Source organism: Stenella coeruleoalba, assembly GCF_951394435.1.
Source record: "Stenella coeruleoalba genome assembly, chromosome: 16".
Classification (NCBI taxonomy): Eukaryota; Metazoa; Chordata; class Mammalia; order Artiodactyla; family Delphinidae; genus Stenella; species Stenella coeruleoalba.
In genome coordinates, this window is record NC_137162.1 from 40,093,302 (window position 1) to 40,111,771 (window position 18,470).

An 18,470-nucleotide genomic window follows, 5' to 3' on the forward strand; every position below is an offset into this window, starting at 1 on the left:
CTGTAGAGGTCCCATGTTTCATTCATCATATAATTCCATCGTTTTTAGTTTAATCATTTGATAGCATCTGATTATATAAAAGATGGTTCAGAAAGTAAATGGTGAAAATATAGCATAAGTTGCAGTATACAGCAGCAGTAGAAAGAGTTAACTAGGTCTACTGGGAGCATCATAAGCTACCAATGAAATCATTTTGAACAAATAAATTGAACATAAGGAAAAGAAATAAAATATCAACTTTACGGCATATTTGCATGTTCCTAAATTAATTTTTATCTCTATATAGTAACATACCATTTATCTCTAGTTTGCTTGCTAATCTACTACCTAGATTCTAGCCCAGTGGGGGAAAAAAGACAACTTAGAGCAGCCAAAAGTCCATGGACAGAAAACTCAGGCAATTAGTGGTAACAAGAAAAAGTACCTGGCACACAGTAAAAATTCCATGAAAGGTAATGACCATCTTTTTATTATTATTATTATTATCATTATTGATTGCTTATAGTTCTGTTTCAGATGCATGATCTCATTTACTATTTACCATAACTCAATGGCGTTGGTTTGGTTAGCACGCCCATTAAACTGTTAAAGACAGCTGAGGCACAGGGGGATCCTGTAGCTATTCAAACTCTCATAGCCATTGAATAGTGGAGCTGGGATCTGTCCAAAGTAGACTGGCTCCAGATATATTTTAATCATTTTATTTTATTGCCTCCTTAGGTACTCACTGATTGCAGAAATATATTATAGTTGCAGTCATAACAAACTTGGCTATCTGGCTTTATAGCTTGCAGAAAATAAGTGTGTCTGGGTCAGAAATGGGAGGTAAGACAGGCTTCCTGACTCTTTCAAGAGATAATACTTAAAAACTTAGCAACTAATAACAAATATTATACTATAGAATTTTATTAAAGTTGTCTTAAAGGTAACAGCACACTAACTCTTTATTTAAAATGATGGTCTGGGGTTATCTTCTGAGTGTTCTACTATATTCAATAAATTACGCTTTAAATGGTTTGAAAGAAAGTAATCCAATCTAGAAATATTGATCCCCAAATTATTTTTTTAAAAAGGTGAGAGAAATATGCTTGGTAATTAGGAGGGAGAAGCTTTGATAATCATTTCTTGATGGTGCTAGATAATTGGGGTCTTACTGTTAAACAAGTAGTCATACTTTTCAGTATGTTTCAAAGATCCAGGATTTAGAAAGTATCCAGCTTAGCTAACTTTCCCTAAAACTTAAACTAATGGTTGAAGAGCCTTTTGCCTGTCAGTAGATTCTTGATCCACTGATATGTTGGATATCAAATCTCATTTGTTATGTCACCGAAGAAAGGTCTTCTCTTTGAACAAGTTGTCTGGCGATAGTCTAAACTGTCATATTTAAGAATACAGATAGTAACATAATTCTACTCCCTACATATAAATATTTTCTAGACAAACATGACAAGACCTGCAACTGTAATGTTAGCAGCCTGAAACCGAAAACTACAGTAATTCTTATTGCTTTTTTTTTACATCTGTTTTCCAATTAGCAAGTAACACTCTAGAAATTAATAATCATGTTTATTGAAACTATTTCAAATCTTGTCTCTTACATTAAACGTAGATTTGAGCCTTATTTCAGCTTCATACATAGGCTGGAACACAATTTAGAAATTTTAAGTTAACTTTGTGCAAGCCGAATAACTCACTTGCGTCAAGGTCATCTTGTGGCCCATGTTGGTGACTTGATTCTCCAGAATTTAACAAGAAAAGCCTGTAGGAATCTTGTTTCTGAAACAATTAGCAACATAGCAGTGGATGTGTTGACACCAGAATGTCAATGTATCAGCTTTTTAAAAGACAAAACTCCACAGACTGACTATCTATCTATCCATCACCTATTTTCTATTACTTTTTAAAAAATGATTTATTTATTTTATTTATTTTTGGCTGCATCGGGTCTTAGTTGCAGCACCGGGATCTTCATTGAGGCATGCGGGATCTTTCGTTGCGGCACGCTGGCTTCTCTCTAGTTGTGGCCTGCGGGTTTTCTCTTCTCTGGTTGTGACGTGCAGGCTCCAGGGCACGTGGGCTCTGTAGTTTGCAGCACGTGGGCTCTCTAGTTGAGGCGCGCAAGCTCTCTAGTTGTGGCGCGCAGGCTTAGTTGCCCCAAGTCAGGTGGGATCTTAGTTCCCTGACCAGGGATCGAACCCGCATCCCCTGCATTGTAAGGTGGATTCTTTACCACTGGACCACCAGGGAAGTCCCGATTTTTCTATTACTTTTCTTAAGTGATATCTTTATGCAAATAGCACTGTAGTATAATTTCATTATTACTGAAATTTCCTTTGTAGTTCAGTAAAAATAATCACTGCTAAAAATACATTTCCTCAATTTGTAATTGTTTACCTCATATTTTATATATCGTATATATTCACTGAGGTTTATGTTCCATCTATCTTTCTTACACCTGGCCAAATACCACAAGTTCTACAGAAATGATGAAACTCTGGGACTCCTTCAGCTTCCCGCTTGGAAGGAGAGACCACCCTTCTCTGCAGTCCCACCCTCTGAATCCCCTGATTTCTTTCTAGCTCACTTCACTGGACACCTGCTCACAGGTGCTGAGACACAGTACAGATTTCTAAGTTCAGTTCATCAATTTCCTGTTCTGAAGGGGAAGAAGAAAGGTTTTCTGTCCTCTATCTGCTGTTCCGTTACATCGGCAAACTTACAAGAGGGCAAATCAGACTGAGAATCCAATCAGATACTGTCTGTTCTCTGAACATGAAAAATGAACATCCAACATCCAGATCAGTAAACCTGGTAGAGAGAAGCAAGTCAAGATGATGCTCTCATCACAAGTATAGCCTGTTCTATTGTCAAAAGACCTTGCAAAACCAGGTTAATCCTCCAAGGCCATGTGAATTTGGTTAGTTGCTAACTCCTGAGAGAAAATTTAATAACGTGGATGAGGAAAAGGAGATCATAAAAAGAGAATTGAATATAGGGTGTAGCCAAGATGTCAACTCCATCCCTGGAAAATCTGTGAGGAAAAGAAAGTCAAATATGAAAAAAATATTCTCTGGCTGTTAAGTGGAATAAAGAATAGCCATAATAGGTCTGAATGCCCTCCCCAATCTCCTTCATTTCACTCTTTCTATTATTTGTTAATTATAAAAAAAGAAGAAAATAATTTAGTGCTATTCAAATAGATATATACAAATGTCAACATAGAACAATGGCTGGATTTTGCATCCAGATGGCAATGACTTGATAACAAATAGGTAGTATTTGCTGAGGCTTCATTCATTTGATAAATGCACCATCACTGTTACTGAACAACTTGACATGGTGGAAAAAATTTTTTTAACATCTTTATTGGAGTATAATTGCTTTACAATGGTGTGTTAGTTTCCGCTGTAAGACAGAGTGAATCAGCTATACATATACATATGTCCCCATATCTCCTCCCTCTTGCATCTCCCTCCCACCCTCCCTATCCCACCCCTCTAGGTGGTCACAAAGCACCGAGCTGATCTCCCTGTGCTATGCGGCTGCTTCCCACTAGCTATCTGTTTTACATTTGGTAGTATGTATAAGTGACATGGCAAAATTTTTGCTTAATTTTCTTCCTTTCCACTTAATATTTTCTCTACTAAGAAAAGGACATACAGGCTTCCCCCATTTTAAGAATGGATGGTATTCTCAAAGACCATTTGAGAATAATTATTTGGAACTTGGGATATATTTCTCTGTGATACTTGTATACTTTGTAATAGATGTCTGTCACATACATATCAAATTAATACTAATAGCTCATCAAAACTTACATATGATCATTAGCCTTGGTATTAAGAGCTGTATAGACTTATATCTATTAATCTTATTTTAAAATACTGATGCCTGGTCCAAAATCCTAAGGTTTTATTAAGGTCTGTTTTTAACTCAACCTAGTTAATTCTGATATGAATCCTGGGTGAGAGGGCACCTCTGGTGTATTACAGTCTATGGTGAAATGCATTAACAGTTCTATTTTGAACATCAAGTCATATGTTTCCCAGCTCCTGGGTCAGGGGTCTCCTGCTTACCAGTTGCTGAGAGCAAGACCCCCTTAAATGAAAACCTCTGTAGTATTTCCTGAAATAAGTGTTTCAGGAGTCACAGATCAGAGGACAGGATTGGAGCACAAAAGAGGCAAAAGAGAAGCTGCGGGTACCAGGGCTTTCTGTCAAGTGTGTATTTCTTAGGACACTTGGAGTCCCAGAATGATCAAGCTGCAGGTGAGCTTCATAGGCCCGTCTAGTGCAAACCCTTCATTTTACAGAAAGGGGAATATCTTGCTCAGGCAGATCCTGGGTCAAATCCTGATCACGTCTTTTCCTGTATTCCCAGAGGCCTGGGAGAGTGGCTTATAGTCTCATTTTCTTCTTACCACACAACTGCATTTTACTCCCTTTTCTTCCTTTGGCTCACTGTGACCATGACCGCATCCCAAAGCCTCTTGTCTCTGAAGTTGGTGTAGAATCCTTCAGAAATAAAGGGGAGCCATGAAAATTGGGGTACATAGCAAAGGTCCTGAGTCCAGAAGTAAAAGCTGACCCCCTAGTATTCATTTAAGTGTTTCCTAATCCTTCTGTTCCTAGTTCGGTCTTCTGACTGATCTCTTGATAAAGATCATAACTAAGACTAATTATGAGGTTTAATTAAGCTTAAAATTTCTCTTATTTCTTTCAATATTTTAACCCTCATATAAAAAAAATGACCTATAAGAAAAGGCAAAGAGCTCTTAGTTTGGGGGTAGAAAAGAGATTTTTATATTTGAGGAGAAAACTTGGGCTGTCTTTACACATCCCTTCTTTAGAAATGTAGTCTATGGCAAACATTGTCCTCATGGAAATTGAATGAGAGTTCTGCTGTAATGGATATTTACCATGGAGTGGCGTGAGGCAACAAAATGAGGATGAGGAGTTCTTCCCACAGGCAGAGTTGTTGGAACAGTGAAGGTACAAAGAGTTATTTTTACCTACCTTCTTTCCCCTTAAACTTCAACTTCCTGGCCTTTGGAAGTTGTGCTGTGCCAGTCTGGACCACCCTCGTCCACAATCATAAGCAAAAGGCTCAGCATGAAAAATTTGAACATGGACTTGATACCTGATAATATTAATGGGTTATTTCTAATGTTTTCTTAGATGTGATAATATTGTGGCTATGTTTAAAAGGGAATCCTTACCTTTTAGCAATATGTGCTGATATATTTACAGCATATTCTTGTAATATATTTACAGTATTCTTGGAATATTTTCTATGTAAAAATAATTGAAATGAAATGTAGGATTTGTCTTTCATTTATAATATTAAAAATTAATTGTACAAACAAACAGACTCAGGATGAGATTCTGAGGTATGGGAAAGGGAGAAGGAGGAAATTAAATTGCACTGAGATGAGAGAAAACTTTCTCAGACCACTAGCCCCTGATGGCTATCCATTTATATGAAGGAAATATCTCTTCTGGCATAAATAAAGTTGGGGACTGCATGCTTTTTTTTGGTTGAATACAAACGTGCAAGTATCTGTATTCTCTGAAGCAAAAATAATAATCACTGAGTAACTTAGTAACTTTCTATTTTGGGCCAGTGACTTAAGTAACAAACACCAAAAGGGAAAAAAAATTTAATTCCTTTTTGCCAATTTTTTTCATGGCAATGTATCTTTACTTAGGCCATTATTTCAGAAAAAGAAAAGTTCATTTCAAACTACTATATGGAATCTATTTAAAAACTGAATAAATAAAAATGCATGTTGGTCAATACATTTCAAGCTAACATTGGGAGCTTATCCTCACTCATCTTTTACAAATGCTGCTCTGATGTTTAGATTTTTAAAAAATTATCTTTTGAGCATCAGTGTATTTTCATTTTGAGTCCTTTTAACTAACTGGAGTACACACACCCACAGGCCACGTCATAGACAAGAAGGCATCAGTGCTTAGCTACAGGAGTCACATTCTTGACATAAATGTGTAATAAAATAACATATTATTCAAATATTTTATAACTTGAATGTTTGCCTTTGTTTTTCAAATATCAGAATATTGTAAAAACTGTGAAGATAGAATCAGATAGTAAAAAATATTACAGACCACAAGTCAAAATGTCAGTCCCTCATGCCTTAGTCTTTGTGACTTTGGCTAAGTCACTTACCATCTCTGGACTTAGTTTGTTCTTTTTTTTTTTTTTTTTTTTTGCGGTACGTGGGCCTCTCACTGTTGTGGCCTCTCCCGTTGCGGAGCACAGGCTCCGGACGCACAGGCTCAGTGGCCATGGCTCACGGGCCCAGCCGCTCCGCGGCATGTGGGATCTTCCCGGACCAGGGCACGAACCTGTGTCCCCTGCATCGGCAGGCGGACTCTCAACCACTGCGCCACCAGGGAAGCCCAGTTTGTTCATTTTTAAAAATGTGAAGGTTGGATTAGATGAGCTCCCAAGGGTGTTGATCCATATTTTGAACCATGTTAGTATCTTAATACTTTGAGATAAAGCATCTTTAAAGTTGTCTGATTCTCTACTATCTTGTTTAAAGGAAATTGAATTTCTGGGAATAAGTGTAAATATGCTACAATGTGAAACATGCCCAAGGTTTCTAGTTCTAATTCTAGTGTTTCATTACTGAAATCAATCACTTATCAGCAACTGGTCTACCCAGTTGCAAAACAGAAGTAAAAATATTTGTTATCCCATCTTCACAGAGAATCGGGGAGGATCAATTAAATGAAATAAATTTTAGAGTCCTTGGAAGAAAAGAAAGGTACTTCCTAAATACAAAGTATTTGCATCACTATTATTCTTATTATGCATCAGATATGAGCAATGCAATTTCCCTGTGTATTCCTGTTGGCTTTATCTTCTCAAGGGAATGTATTTGAAAAATAAGTAGAACTATTTCATGGCTAAAGTACTTAAAAAAAAAAGACTGTGTTTCTGAAAACCACAATTTTGGAAATACAGAAAGCAAACTAATGCTATCTCAAATTCCCTGAAGAAGAGATTACATTTTCTGGAGAAAACTGACATAATGAAATACTTTATATTCATTAAGTTACTTTCAAGCTTTTTATTTCTTCAAGTTTTTACCACTACCGTTAAAAGACTAGTGACTATACCTGTATGCTTTATGGCCAAATAAATTAGAAATTGTCCCTTTTTGTTTAGAATTTTAGAAATAGGGTTTCTTATGTTTAAGGTTTTGTTTGTTTGTTTTGTTTCGTTTTGAAAAACCCTTATAGTAATAGAGACTTTTGTAAAGTGTTATTTGAAAAACATTATTTCAACAGGAAATAACTCCCTATACAAATCTTGAACAATAAAATGGTTCACAGTTTTCCAATGAAGTCAGAAGATTCTGCTTTTAAAGTTTAGTTTAAAAATGAGACTTTTTAATAAAGCAATTAAATTAATAAGAGCTGACTGGTGACTTGATTATAGATTTAATAAAGACTATCCATTTTTATTTTAGTGACTAAGCTTATTTAATCCCAAACATTTTAGAATCAGGGGAATAGGACATGTAGTAACTATTTTCACATACACAAAGTTAATGTAGCACAATGAGGTGATAGTTCCAGGAGTTTAAGCCCAAATTACATCTGTGTTAAATATGCAAATAAGTATTATTGGTCCAGTTTTCAATTCTGCTTTCTCTATATATAGTTACTTCTGGCTGAATTTGTATTTACTCTTCAATACCTACAAATTACTTAATGCACCAAGTTTTATTAAATCAAGAAATGTTATTACATAAAATCCTGTGTACCAAGTTAAGTGTTTATTCAGTAGATGGCTAGCATTAGAGCTTGCATGCATCATAGACCAGGTATACATATTTTGTGCTTAAGGCTGACTGTCAAGAAGTTCTCACCTCCTTTAACTATTTCTGTAAATATTTATTTATAGATATCAATGTTCTTTGATCACATAAAAAGTGGAAGGATTTCTAGGAGTTTATCTGAACATTTAAGTAAGCTAGGGCTCTGACTTTATCTATACAACTCACACTTATTTACTTAAGTGTATGTTGATACCTTTACAAAGGCCTACATGTTGAATTCAGGACTTGGAAATACAAAGTCAGAGCTGGGACCACGAGTCCTGATCTTCTGTTTGTATTCTAGGATGCGCTCTTGCATTATTTTTAAGTCCAGAGTAGACATCGATTGTCTGATTGAATCGCATCTTACCTATTAAAAGTTACAGAATAAAAATCTTGGTCATAGATGAGAGTTCATGTGTGTTTACTGAAACATTTTATAGATTTCCCCAAGAACTGATAAAACTAAATTCAACAGGAAATAAAAATATACCCAAGAGCAGATGAGCACAGGCCAAGCAGTGGTGACTGATCTGCACGTGGGTTAAAAGATGCTAAGACTTTGTCTGATTTTCCTTGGAGACCCTTAGAGTACACTTCTGAAACTGATTTGGTTTATAGATTTTGCTAAAGTAAATAGGGCACATTAGCCTTTTGTTTCATTGGCTTTTAATTACTGGCTTTTGTATCCCATCTGGAATGTCCGTTTGGATTCTTGGACCTTACTTTAACACTGCACATACTATTGTTTGCTTTGTAGAATAATGCTGAGCCATTTCTGCTATTGTAATATCAAGGTGAAGATAAAATTTTACGTTTCAGACATTTTTGTACTGGGTCATATTTGGTTTTCAGTATTAAGGAGAGATGTTTGCTTCTTAATAATAGTGGTCAGTCGTAAGGAATAGAACCCAATTGTGTTATTTTGAAATGATGACAGAATTGATTCATGGATATCTGGCAACAACAAAAAAAGAAACAATTATGGTGAATAATAAAGGACATCTGAGTCTTACTCTTTGGTTTTGTGGAGGCTGGTGATATTGGAAGAGATGGAAAAATAAAAACTAATGGTTATTATCTATTTCTGAAAGGAAGTGAATATAATACTGGATAGATATGTAGTTTTAGATAAAGAGAGGTTAAGATTATTCCAGTATTATTTTTCTGTTTCTAGACTTTGCATGTATGTCTTGGTCTGTTTCTAGACTTTGCATCTATGTCTTGGTCTCATCATCATTACACCTGCAACTTTACATTTTCATTGCTTTTAGAACCTCCTTTGGTGTATAAGCAGAAATGAAAAGAGAAGGTGAAAATGTAGGCAACTTTGTTTCTTTCTAGTAGTTCTTGAAAGTTCCATATTTCACTATTTAAAGAGTACCCTGTACAAATTAGTGACTGTGGATTCTAATCACCAAAGCCCCAGGTGAATCTTATGGTCAGGTATGTTTGAGAAATGATATATTATCTCTCTACTTCACCCAACACACTTATTCTCTTGTTATATAGTTATTTGCATGTTGTTAACCTATTTTGAGAGTTTATAAGCTCCTTGAAGTTATACAGAGTATGTCAGTATCTGTATAAGTGCAGATATCTGCACTTTTCAGTATCTGCACTTTTCTGGAAAGAGAATCCACAGCTTTCACCCTATACCAAAAAAAAAAAAAAAATGAATACAGTTGACCCTTGAACAACATAGGTTTGAACTGTGCAGATCCACTCATCTGCAGATTTTTTTCAGTAGTAAATACCACATGATCCAGTTGGTTGAATGGGCAGATATGGAACTATGGATACAGAAAAATTGTGGATATGGAGGACCCACTATAAATTAGACATGAATTTTTGACCGTAGGAGGGTCGGCGCCCCAACCCTTGCATTGTTCAAGGGTCAACTGTAAATAATAGTGTTCTCTTAAAAAATCTGTATCTCAAACTAAGGTAGGAACATTAGAAAATACACTTCATACTCTTTGCTAGATTTTAAGCAACCAAACGTCGGGAATTGAATGCCTTACTGATATATATTTCCCTTAACACTTGGGAACTGTCCCTCTCATAAACACTTTTGCACAGATGGATTTTAGAGTTGCATAACTCTGGGCCTAATTCCTTGGACCTGGTACCCCACAGTAGTGAGTAAGCTAGGTACTTGTGTTCCACGGTTACCTCCTTCAGGCAAGAGAAGTTTTATAGGACAAGAGCCATTTACTTAACCAATTTATTTTGTCTCCTTCCCCACTCAAAATGATCAACTCTAAAGAATGTAGAACATAACGGATAGATTCAAATTATTTTCAAATAATTCCTGAGTAAAAAGAAAGAATGAAAACGTCCCTCCAAGTTACGAGCTAGAGGGGTGAGATACCTCCAGAAGCTAAATCATCTATAGTTTGGCTTTTTTACAAAGGTCTCTTCGGGTGGTGATTTCCATGTTAAAAAACAAAGCTATTTATTCAAAAAGGAAAAGTGTACAGAGTCTCTGTGATGAAGTGACTCCCTAAAGAGTAATCTCAATGAGGAAAAAAAAAGACATGAAGTTCTAAGCAACAGCATTTCCTTGGTTGGGGCTTCCCTGGTGGCGCCTGCCGGGGTTCGTGCCCCGGTCCGGGAAGATCCCACATGCCGCGGAGCGGCTGGGCCCGTGAGCCAGGCATCTCACCAACCACTCCATAAAAATCACCCAACTAGGAAGTATTTTAAAAATTCACCTAGAAATAATAGCAAAGTAATTAGCAAAGTTTTGCATTCTGCATCTGTTTTTTTTTTATCAACGTTGCTTTTTTTTTTTTTTTTTTTAAAGCTGTGTTAGCCATTACAGAGCTATTGTTCATTCCTATGGGTCTAGGACAACAGGGGCAGGAGTCAAGGCCAAGTTATGAGTCCCCAGTACTTTTGCCATGAATGCATCACACTCCAGACTCATTGGACAGCTACTGATTTCCTTGGATCATTTTAATCCAACCCAAAATTCTTCTATGGCTCTGGAACCTCCTGAGGCTTTCAGATGGGTTAGAACTATGGTTCTCAACCCTTAACTGTACATCAGAATCACCCAAGGAGCTGTGCAAGTGTATAGATACGTGATACTGCTTCCAGAGATTGCTGATCAACTTGATCTATGGTGGGACACAGATTAAGTGGTTTCTAAAAGATGCTCAGGAAGTTCTGATGTGCAACAAATGGCTGAAGATGACTTGTTTAGACATTTCCAGACTAATTTTACAGAACCCAAATATAAGGATTTGGGGGGGGAGGTGCGTCTTCAAGAGCTATAAGTAATAACACCATACTTTAAATATATAAAATGGTGTCAGAGTAGTCTGAGTTTACCCCTTCAATCTGAGATTTCTAAATCCAGCAAGCACATATTATTCAAAAACAATCTCATTAAGAATTTGACTGCCGGAAATTCTTGAACACCTACATATTATCATGGTGGAGCGGGGGTGGGGGGGGTGGGCATCTGATCCCAGCAGGTGTCCTTTTTAAACACCTGTTGGAGTGAACTCTGTCACTGGCCCTTTAAATGGGATGGAGTTTTAATTTTCCAAAAGCTGTGAGCCAGTTGGAATGCTAGAAATGCACATTTGTTGCTTATGTTCCATTCTAGTAAACCATCTCCTGAAGTGCTATGTTGATCTCTTGATTGTGTAGTTAATGAGAGAAATCTATAGATACCATTCAGAATGCCTAGCAGTCTTGTTTATAGAGGTTAACTAGAGAGAGTTGATTTCCCATCATCAGCTAATAACGAGAAACACTGTTTACCATCTTGTGAGTCTTTCAAGAATTAATGTGTTAAAAACCAGAATTGTCATTGTAAATTGGAGAGTGTTGAAAGCTCACCTAGATAACTGTTTTACATTTTTCCCAAGTGGAGAGTCTGAATTTGTGTTTGATTATAATGAAATAGCTAAAATGTTACACAGCTTAAGGCCAAACATGCCTGTGAATGATTCTATCCAAAAGCTGACATAAACAAACTGTGTCACTATTTCAAGCATGTTCATCATGTCTATCTATAGCATACTACTGAATCAGGTACCGCCTGGCTGAAGGTCATGGGTTACACATAGCTCTTCAAATACTTTATTTCTGAGACAGCTGAATTACTCCCTGACCTGACTTTAGTGAGTGGGAGGGTCATCATCTTTATGCCTTACTGCCCTTTCTAAAAATAGTAGGGGCTTTAATAAGGAGATATTTTAAGCAGCTCATATTCACTTGTCTCATCAGGGGAAGCTTATTTTGGCCACTTGCATGTGTCCAATTTGCATGTGCCTAGAGTTAAACTTTTGGAGGCTAGTCTGTGCTCCTTCACCCCACTCATCTAAGAAACTGGCAAGCATAAAGACTGGAATTACTAGCTGAGAGTCAGTGGGTAAACACAAATGAAGGGAAGACACTTTTTAGGAATGTGAATATGCTTCAGAAATCATCCATTTCAGACAGTTTCACATCAGTCCTCAGCTTTTCGGATCTGTTTTCATAAAACCTGGCCGTGATTTCACTCCAGAGACCTCAATGATCTTGCCGCTTTTAATAAACATTAATAGGAGCCACTGCCAGCCTGTGGATAAGGGAAACTGATGAGAAACCGCCATCCAAAATCTGAACAGCAAACACAAAACCAAGCAAAACCAAAAAATCCAAAACAAAACCAAAAAAGAACAACTCAATCTGTGCTCACAAGAAGACGCATAGAAAAACACTGAGATGTAAATTTGATTTGATAACTGGATTTATCAGTCACATGACTGACATGCAGTGGGTACTTTGTATTTTTCTACTCTGAAATACAAGTGCAAATCTATGTTATTCTGCACAACTGGGACCAAAAAATTATGAGTGTGAGAAAACGCAGACTCTAAAAGCAAGATGGAGTTTAAGCAGGTAAACCCTGTTTCACAGTCATGTCATTCCGGTACAGTTGTACGTGGTACTCGTGTTTCCACCTCTAAGAAATTTCCATTTTTTCGCATCAAAAACTCCAGATATGAAGCTGAAGCTGCTTTCTTCGCCAACCTGAAGCTGTCTGATTTCAACATCATTGACACCCTTGGAGTTGGAGGTTTCGGACGAGTAGAACTGGTAGGTGATTGCTCTTTAAATGCTTTTGAGAGTCCTGTCTTCCTTCTTAATTTTTTCTCCTAGATTAAGATTTCTCTTTTCTTCTCTCTCTAATCATTATTGTTCCTAAATTGGTACCAAATACTCTCATTTCAGCACAACAGAGTTTGCAACAAAGTGAAATATGTTATGTAATCAGTAAATGAAAAATAAAATAAACACCAACTTACTTTTTAGAAAACCTCTGCATATTAAATGAAAGGTAAACACATTTACTTAATGAGGAGGAGTCATAAAGCACTTAATACCCGCTGATTTTCTGTGATCTTTATTTACTTCCTTAGTTCTGAGCAGTGCTCACTAACTTAATTATGCACTCTATCTATAATCACAATAACTAAAATGTAAATTTAAATATATATAAAGGGAGATGAGGTATATTTACATGTATTATATATCTATCTATATACATATAATTATTCTCACCACTGCTTTAAAAATTAAGTAAATGGTGTTGTAGTTATAAGCACCTATTTAGATTATAGTACATATCTATACTCACATATATATAACTGTATTAGAAAATATGGTATGAATATTTTATATAATTTATTTCACACACATGTTTATTTGTGTGTATACACACACAGCTAAGTGAAGATGAAGAAGACGTTTTGGCACAAGTTCATACATTAAACACATGGCATCAATATGGTGTGAACCAAATGAAAGCATGTTCTGTTGTGCCTTTGTTTAAAATATAAATTTAAAAACTGACATATTACAACAAAAATTAGAAAAAAATGTACTCTTGTGACTGAGTTGCTGCATTCCAGATTGTGCGGATAAAAACCATATTTGAGAATGTAGATTAATGTCCACCTCTCCTGAACATGGAGGAGTCCCTGATATCAGACACCAGTACAGTACGTTAGGAACTCCCTGAGACTGTGTACAGTTCAGTAAATAGTTACTGTTGCCATCAGGCAGTAGGAGAAATCCCCTTCCATAAAAGTAGATTGACCTACCACTATTTTTGTATTTGTCCATTTGTGCTGTAGTTGGGATTTCTGACTTTGATGGGCAGAATGATGTTATTTACTTAAATATTAGACAAGAAAGGTTTAGAGCCGTAAAATGTTTCACTGAATTTGTGTGATGCTTCCCTTAACACTGGCTGGAGATACCTTCAGCTAAAGAACTCAGCTTTTTTAAAATATATGATTTACTCATTAAAGCTATAAGACATCTAGGTAATTCTCTTAATTTACAAGACGTGACTAAAATAAGGAGATGGATTTTACAAATTACAAGTGAAAATTAGTCCCATTGCTTTATGGTCACATTCCGAATTTACTCTCCTTTGCCCTTGTCAGAGAGGTGCTTGCTTTTCAGAGTAGATTGGTACAAGTCAAACTTTTTAATCTAGGAATGCTATGTAGCAGTTGCTTTAAATAATAAATATGTAATCTATTCATTCAGCAATTCAATGCCTCATATACCAGAGCACCATACTTGGATAAAATATAGGAAGAATGATATGGAAAACATAATCTCTGTCTTCTTGGATTATATTCTTTCTACACAATTTATTATGTATTTATGTAGTGAGCTCTCTGCTGGGATATACACAGTTTAACAGAAAATAGCCACTGCCTCTAGGGACTCACAGTCCACTAGGAGGGACAATCATGCAAACTAATAAGTAAACCCATAATCAGAGTATGAGAAGCACGTGCTCAGTGCGTGGAGGGGCAAGATTTCTTAGAGGGGGCAGCATTTCTAAGACAGAGGGATCGACATCAAGGCGTTGCCGTAAATAACCTCAAGCGTTATGGTCTGCTCTCGTAAAATGAAACTACTGCAGGATAGTTTGTTAATAAACTGATATTAATAATGTTTACTAATAAATTAGTATTACTTTCTTACTAAAATCATCGAGCTTTTCATTTGAACCCAGCTTTACAATCTTCAGATGGCTCTCATATCCAGTATATAATTTTGCCTTTAGAGCTATCATAGGAGGCATAAGCCACATTTCACAGGAGCTAAGTCATGAATAATGTGTATAAGTGACCTAAGACCACACGGTCACTGAAAGAGCTGTTGTTTTTGCCCAGAACTACTGATGTTTAAACTAGACTTTTTCTTTTTTTTATCGTTCTGACTACTAAAAATATTTAGATTCTTATTACCACCAACAGCCACCATTATCAAATCAGACAAGTGTCACTTTATTATCATAGGTACACGTTTGTTTTTTAAGAAAAGTCTTCTAGAATTCAAGAACCTGTCTTAGACATAAATACGGAATAGATGCCATGATTATCTGCTATTCACCTCTTCTTCTGTCGAACCTTCAGAGACTCTTTTTTCTGTCTTCTCTTTTGCGGCTCCTAGTTGAGTGTTAAAATATCTGTGGAGGAAAAAATAAAGATCAGACAGTATCACGTGGTAGCTAAAAGCTAGAGCTCTGGAATCAGACTGTCTGGATTGAGGTCTTACCAGCTGTGTGTGATTAGTCATTTACTTAAACCTCTTGGGCCTCAGTTTCCTCATCTCTAAAAGGAGGATAATAATAGGCTGTGTGCCTCAGGCATTGCAAAGATTAAATGAGTTAAAGTCCCCAAATAGTGCCTCACGTATCATAGGTCAGTAAGTGTTGGCAGTGTTGTTATTATTATTAAAATATTCTAATGATAACTATCATTTTCAGCTCTACCCATAGAAAAGGAAGGGAATGAAATATTTTACTCTTTTTTTCTCCCATTGTTAGGCCAAGTGCTGAGAATACAAGCATTTCTCCAATACATGAGTGAGGCTAAGGTGTTCAAATGACCTTCAGTGATAGCTTCTATTAAATTCCCCCAAACCACTAACGCTCCTTACTTTCTGATCTGTCATGAGTAGAGATGGGAAACAGTTTTCAGTCTTCCTCACACTAAACCTTTGTGTACCTGAAGTAGTCTGCTCTTATTTACCCATTTCTCTTCTAAATCGTAAAGCCCCACCTCTTAACCTTTCAACAGGAAATCATTTTTGGTGCTAAATCATATGCAGTTTCTCCACAATCTTCTTAAACCATGGCACCCTGATTGGGCATAATAAGGGTCTTTCTCCACAATCTTCTTAAACCATGGCACCCTGATTGGGCATAATAAGGGTCTTTCTCCACAATCTTCTTAAACCATGGCACCCTGATTGGGCATAATAAGGGTCTTTCTCCACAATCTTCTTAAACCATGGCACCCTGATTGGGCATAATAAGGGCCTGGCTCTTGCCAAAGGGAGGACAAAGGTCTTTTCTCCTGTGCCACAATCCCATGATCGGATTGCCCAGGAGGGGGCAATGTGGTAGCAAGTTGTAAGAATTCTGCCACACTCACAATCACATTTGTGTAACAGGGTCTGTGTGCTGTACATATGGGCTTCCATACCACTCTCCTGGCACTTTTGCCAGCTGCTTGGTCACTGTGTGTCACATGCAAGTGACGTGGAAGGCTATGTAAAGCAACTCAAAAAAATAGGGACTAAGAGATGATTAAGCAAGAAATTAGGTGATACACCTATTGCTCAGTCACAGAGTTTTGTTTCGTCATTATGTAAGGGGAAAGCCTAAGCCAAAGGGAAACCCCACATGAGACGAAAACCCTTCAAGAGCTTCTTACTGCCAGGCCACATGACAGTGAAACAGAATAGCTGTGGGATCGCTGGACAGCACTGCCATTTGTGCCCACTGTGATTTATGCTGCAGAGGATGCCTGGGAAACCCTCCCATCCTAAGGCCTTGTGTCCTCTGGAGCCAAGGTGAATAAGCACTCTGTGCTGGTTGAAAACTCAAAATTGCCTCATTTTAACATAGCCTTTTCTCTAGAAATACCCTACGTGGATTATTATTAAATATGTCATCCTCATTTATATTTATTCTTCAAAAGAATGAAAACTGACACACATTAGTAATTGTGATAGTGTTGATTTCTGAGAAAATAAGTTATTCGGATAGTTAATAAAAATCCAATTTGATAGATGCTAATTGAACATAATAGGTGCAGTCACAATACAGGCATTCCTCAGAGATATTGCGGGTTCAATTCCAGGCCACTGCAATAAAGCAAGTATCACAATAAAGCAAGTAGCAGGAATTTTTTGGTCTCCCAATGCGTATGACAGTTATGTATACACTATACTATAGTCTATAAAGCATGTAAGAGCATTAAGTCTAAAAAAACAATGTACATACCTTAATCAAAAAATACTTTATTAAAAAAATACTTTATTGCTATAAAATGCTATCATCTGAGTCTTCAGTGAGTAGTAACATCAAAGATCACTGATCACAGATTATTATAGCAAATATAATAATAATGAAAAAGTTTGAAATACTGTGAGAATTACTAAAATGTGACACAGAGACACGATGTGAGCAAATGCTGTTGGAAAAATGATATCGACAGACTTCCTTGACACAGGGTCGCCATAAACCTTCAATGTGTTAAAAATGCAGTATCTGCAAAGTGTGATAAAAAAATGAAGCGCAATAAAATGAAGTATGCCTGTATACTGCAACTTCTAAAACATCTAACCACAAGATAGTTTCTAAGCAGAAATCACAGGTAATAAAATTTATCTCTGCTTTGACATATACAAATAAGGTAAAATATGCATGAATTCATCTTGTTACTGTAGAATATATTCTCTTTAGTACATCGATAGCTGGAATACAGTTTAGACTAAATGAACGACAACAAATCGAACAGTCACACTCTTATACATCTTTTGAAATTACAGGAATTTTATACACTAGCCATCTATTGAAATGAATATTTTTCTTTAAAAGTGTTTGAAATTAGTGTTCTATAGTAAAGCAAAATGTTAGCATTTCCTCCTCTAAACCTTCATGTTTTTCTAGAAAGATCAATCCACAGTTGGCCCTCAATATTCACAGGTTCCCCATCCATGAATTCATCCAACCTCAGATTGAAAATATTCGATAAGGTTTCAAAAAGCAAAACTTGAATTTGACACGCACCAGAAATAATTTACATAGCATTCACACTGTATTTACAACTATTTATATATTACCTATGCTGTATTTATACCTATTTACATAGCATTTTCATTGTATTAGGTATTATAAGCAATCTAAGGATGATTTAAAGTATACAGGAGGGTGTATTTAGGTTATATGCAAATATTATGCCATTTTATATGAGGGACTTGAGCATCTAAGGATTTTGGTATCCACATGGGAGACTGGAGTCAATCCCTCAAGGATACTAAGGGCCAATTGTAAATCTAGAAGGCACTGGCCATGTCTTTCCATGGCTTAAAACAGTTCATCCAAAACTTATCTTATCACCACTTAACAGTTTGGTCACTCACCTTTTTGTTTTCTGTGACATAAATTTGATTTTTTTTTAATCCAGTGAATTTATGGTCACGTCACATTCAGTAAAAGTTTATCTATTAAAAAATTTCCTAAATATTTTTTGTGGGACATAGCAAGATCATGTGTGATTTGTGCCCTCAAAGAACATCT

The 18,470-nt window shown here is 36.4% G+C and overlaps 1 protein-coding gene across 9 annotated transcripts in view; it reads left to right on the top strand.

Annotated features, from left to right (window-relative positions):
- The window catches only part of PRKG1 (protein kinase cGMP-dependent 1), a 1,402,246-nt gene that overhangs the window by 1,343,640 nt on the left and 40,136 nt on the right, over positions 1 to 18,470 (top strand). For all 9 annotated transcript variants that reach the window (XM_079899910.1, XM_079899911.1, XM_079899912.1 and 6 more), the window contains one exon: positions 12,856 to 12,952. In XM_079899910.1, coding sequence (XP_079756036.1) covers positions 12,856 to 12,952 — 97 coding nt within the window. The remainder of the gene's footprint in view (positions 1 to 12,855; positions 12,953 to 18,470) is intronic.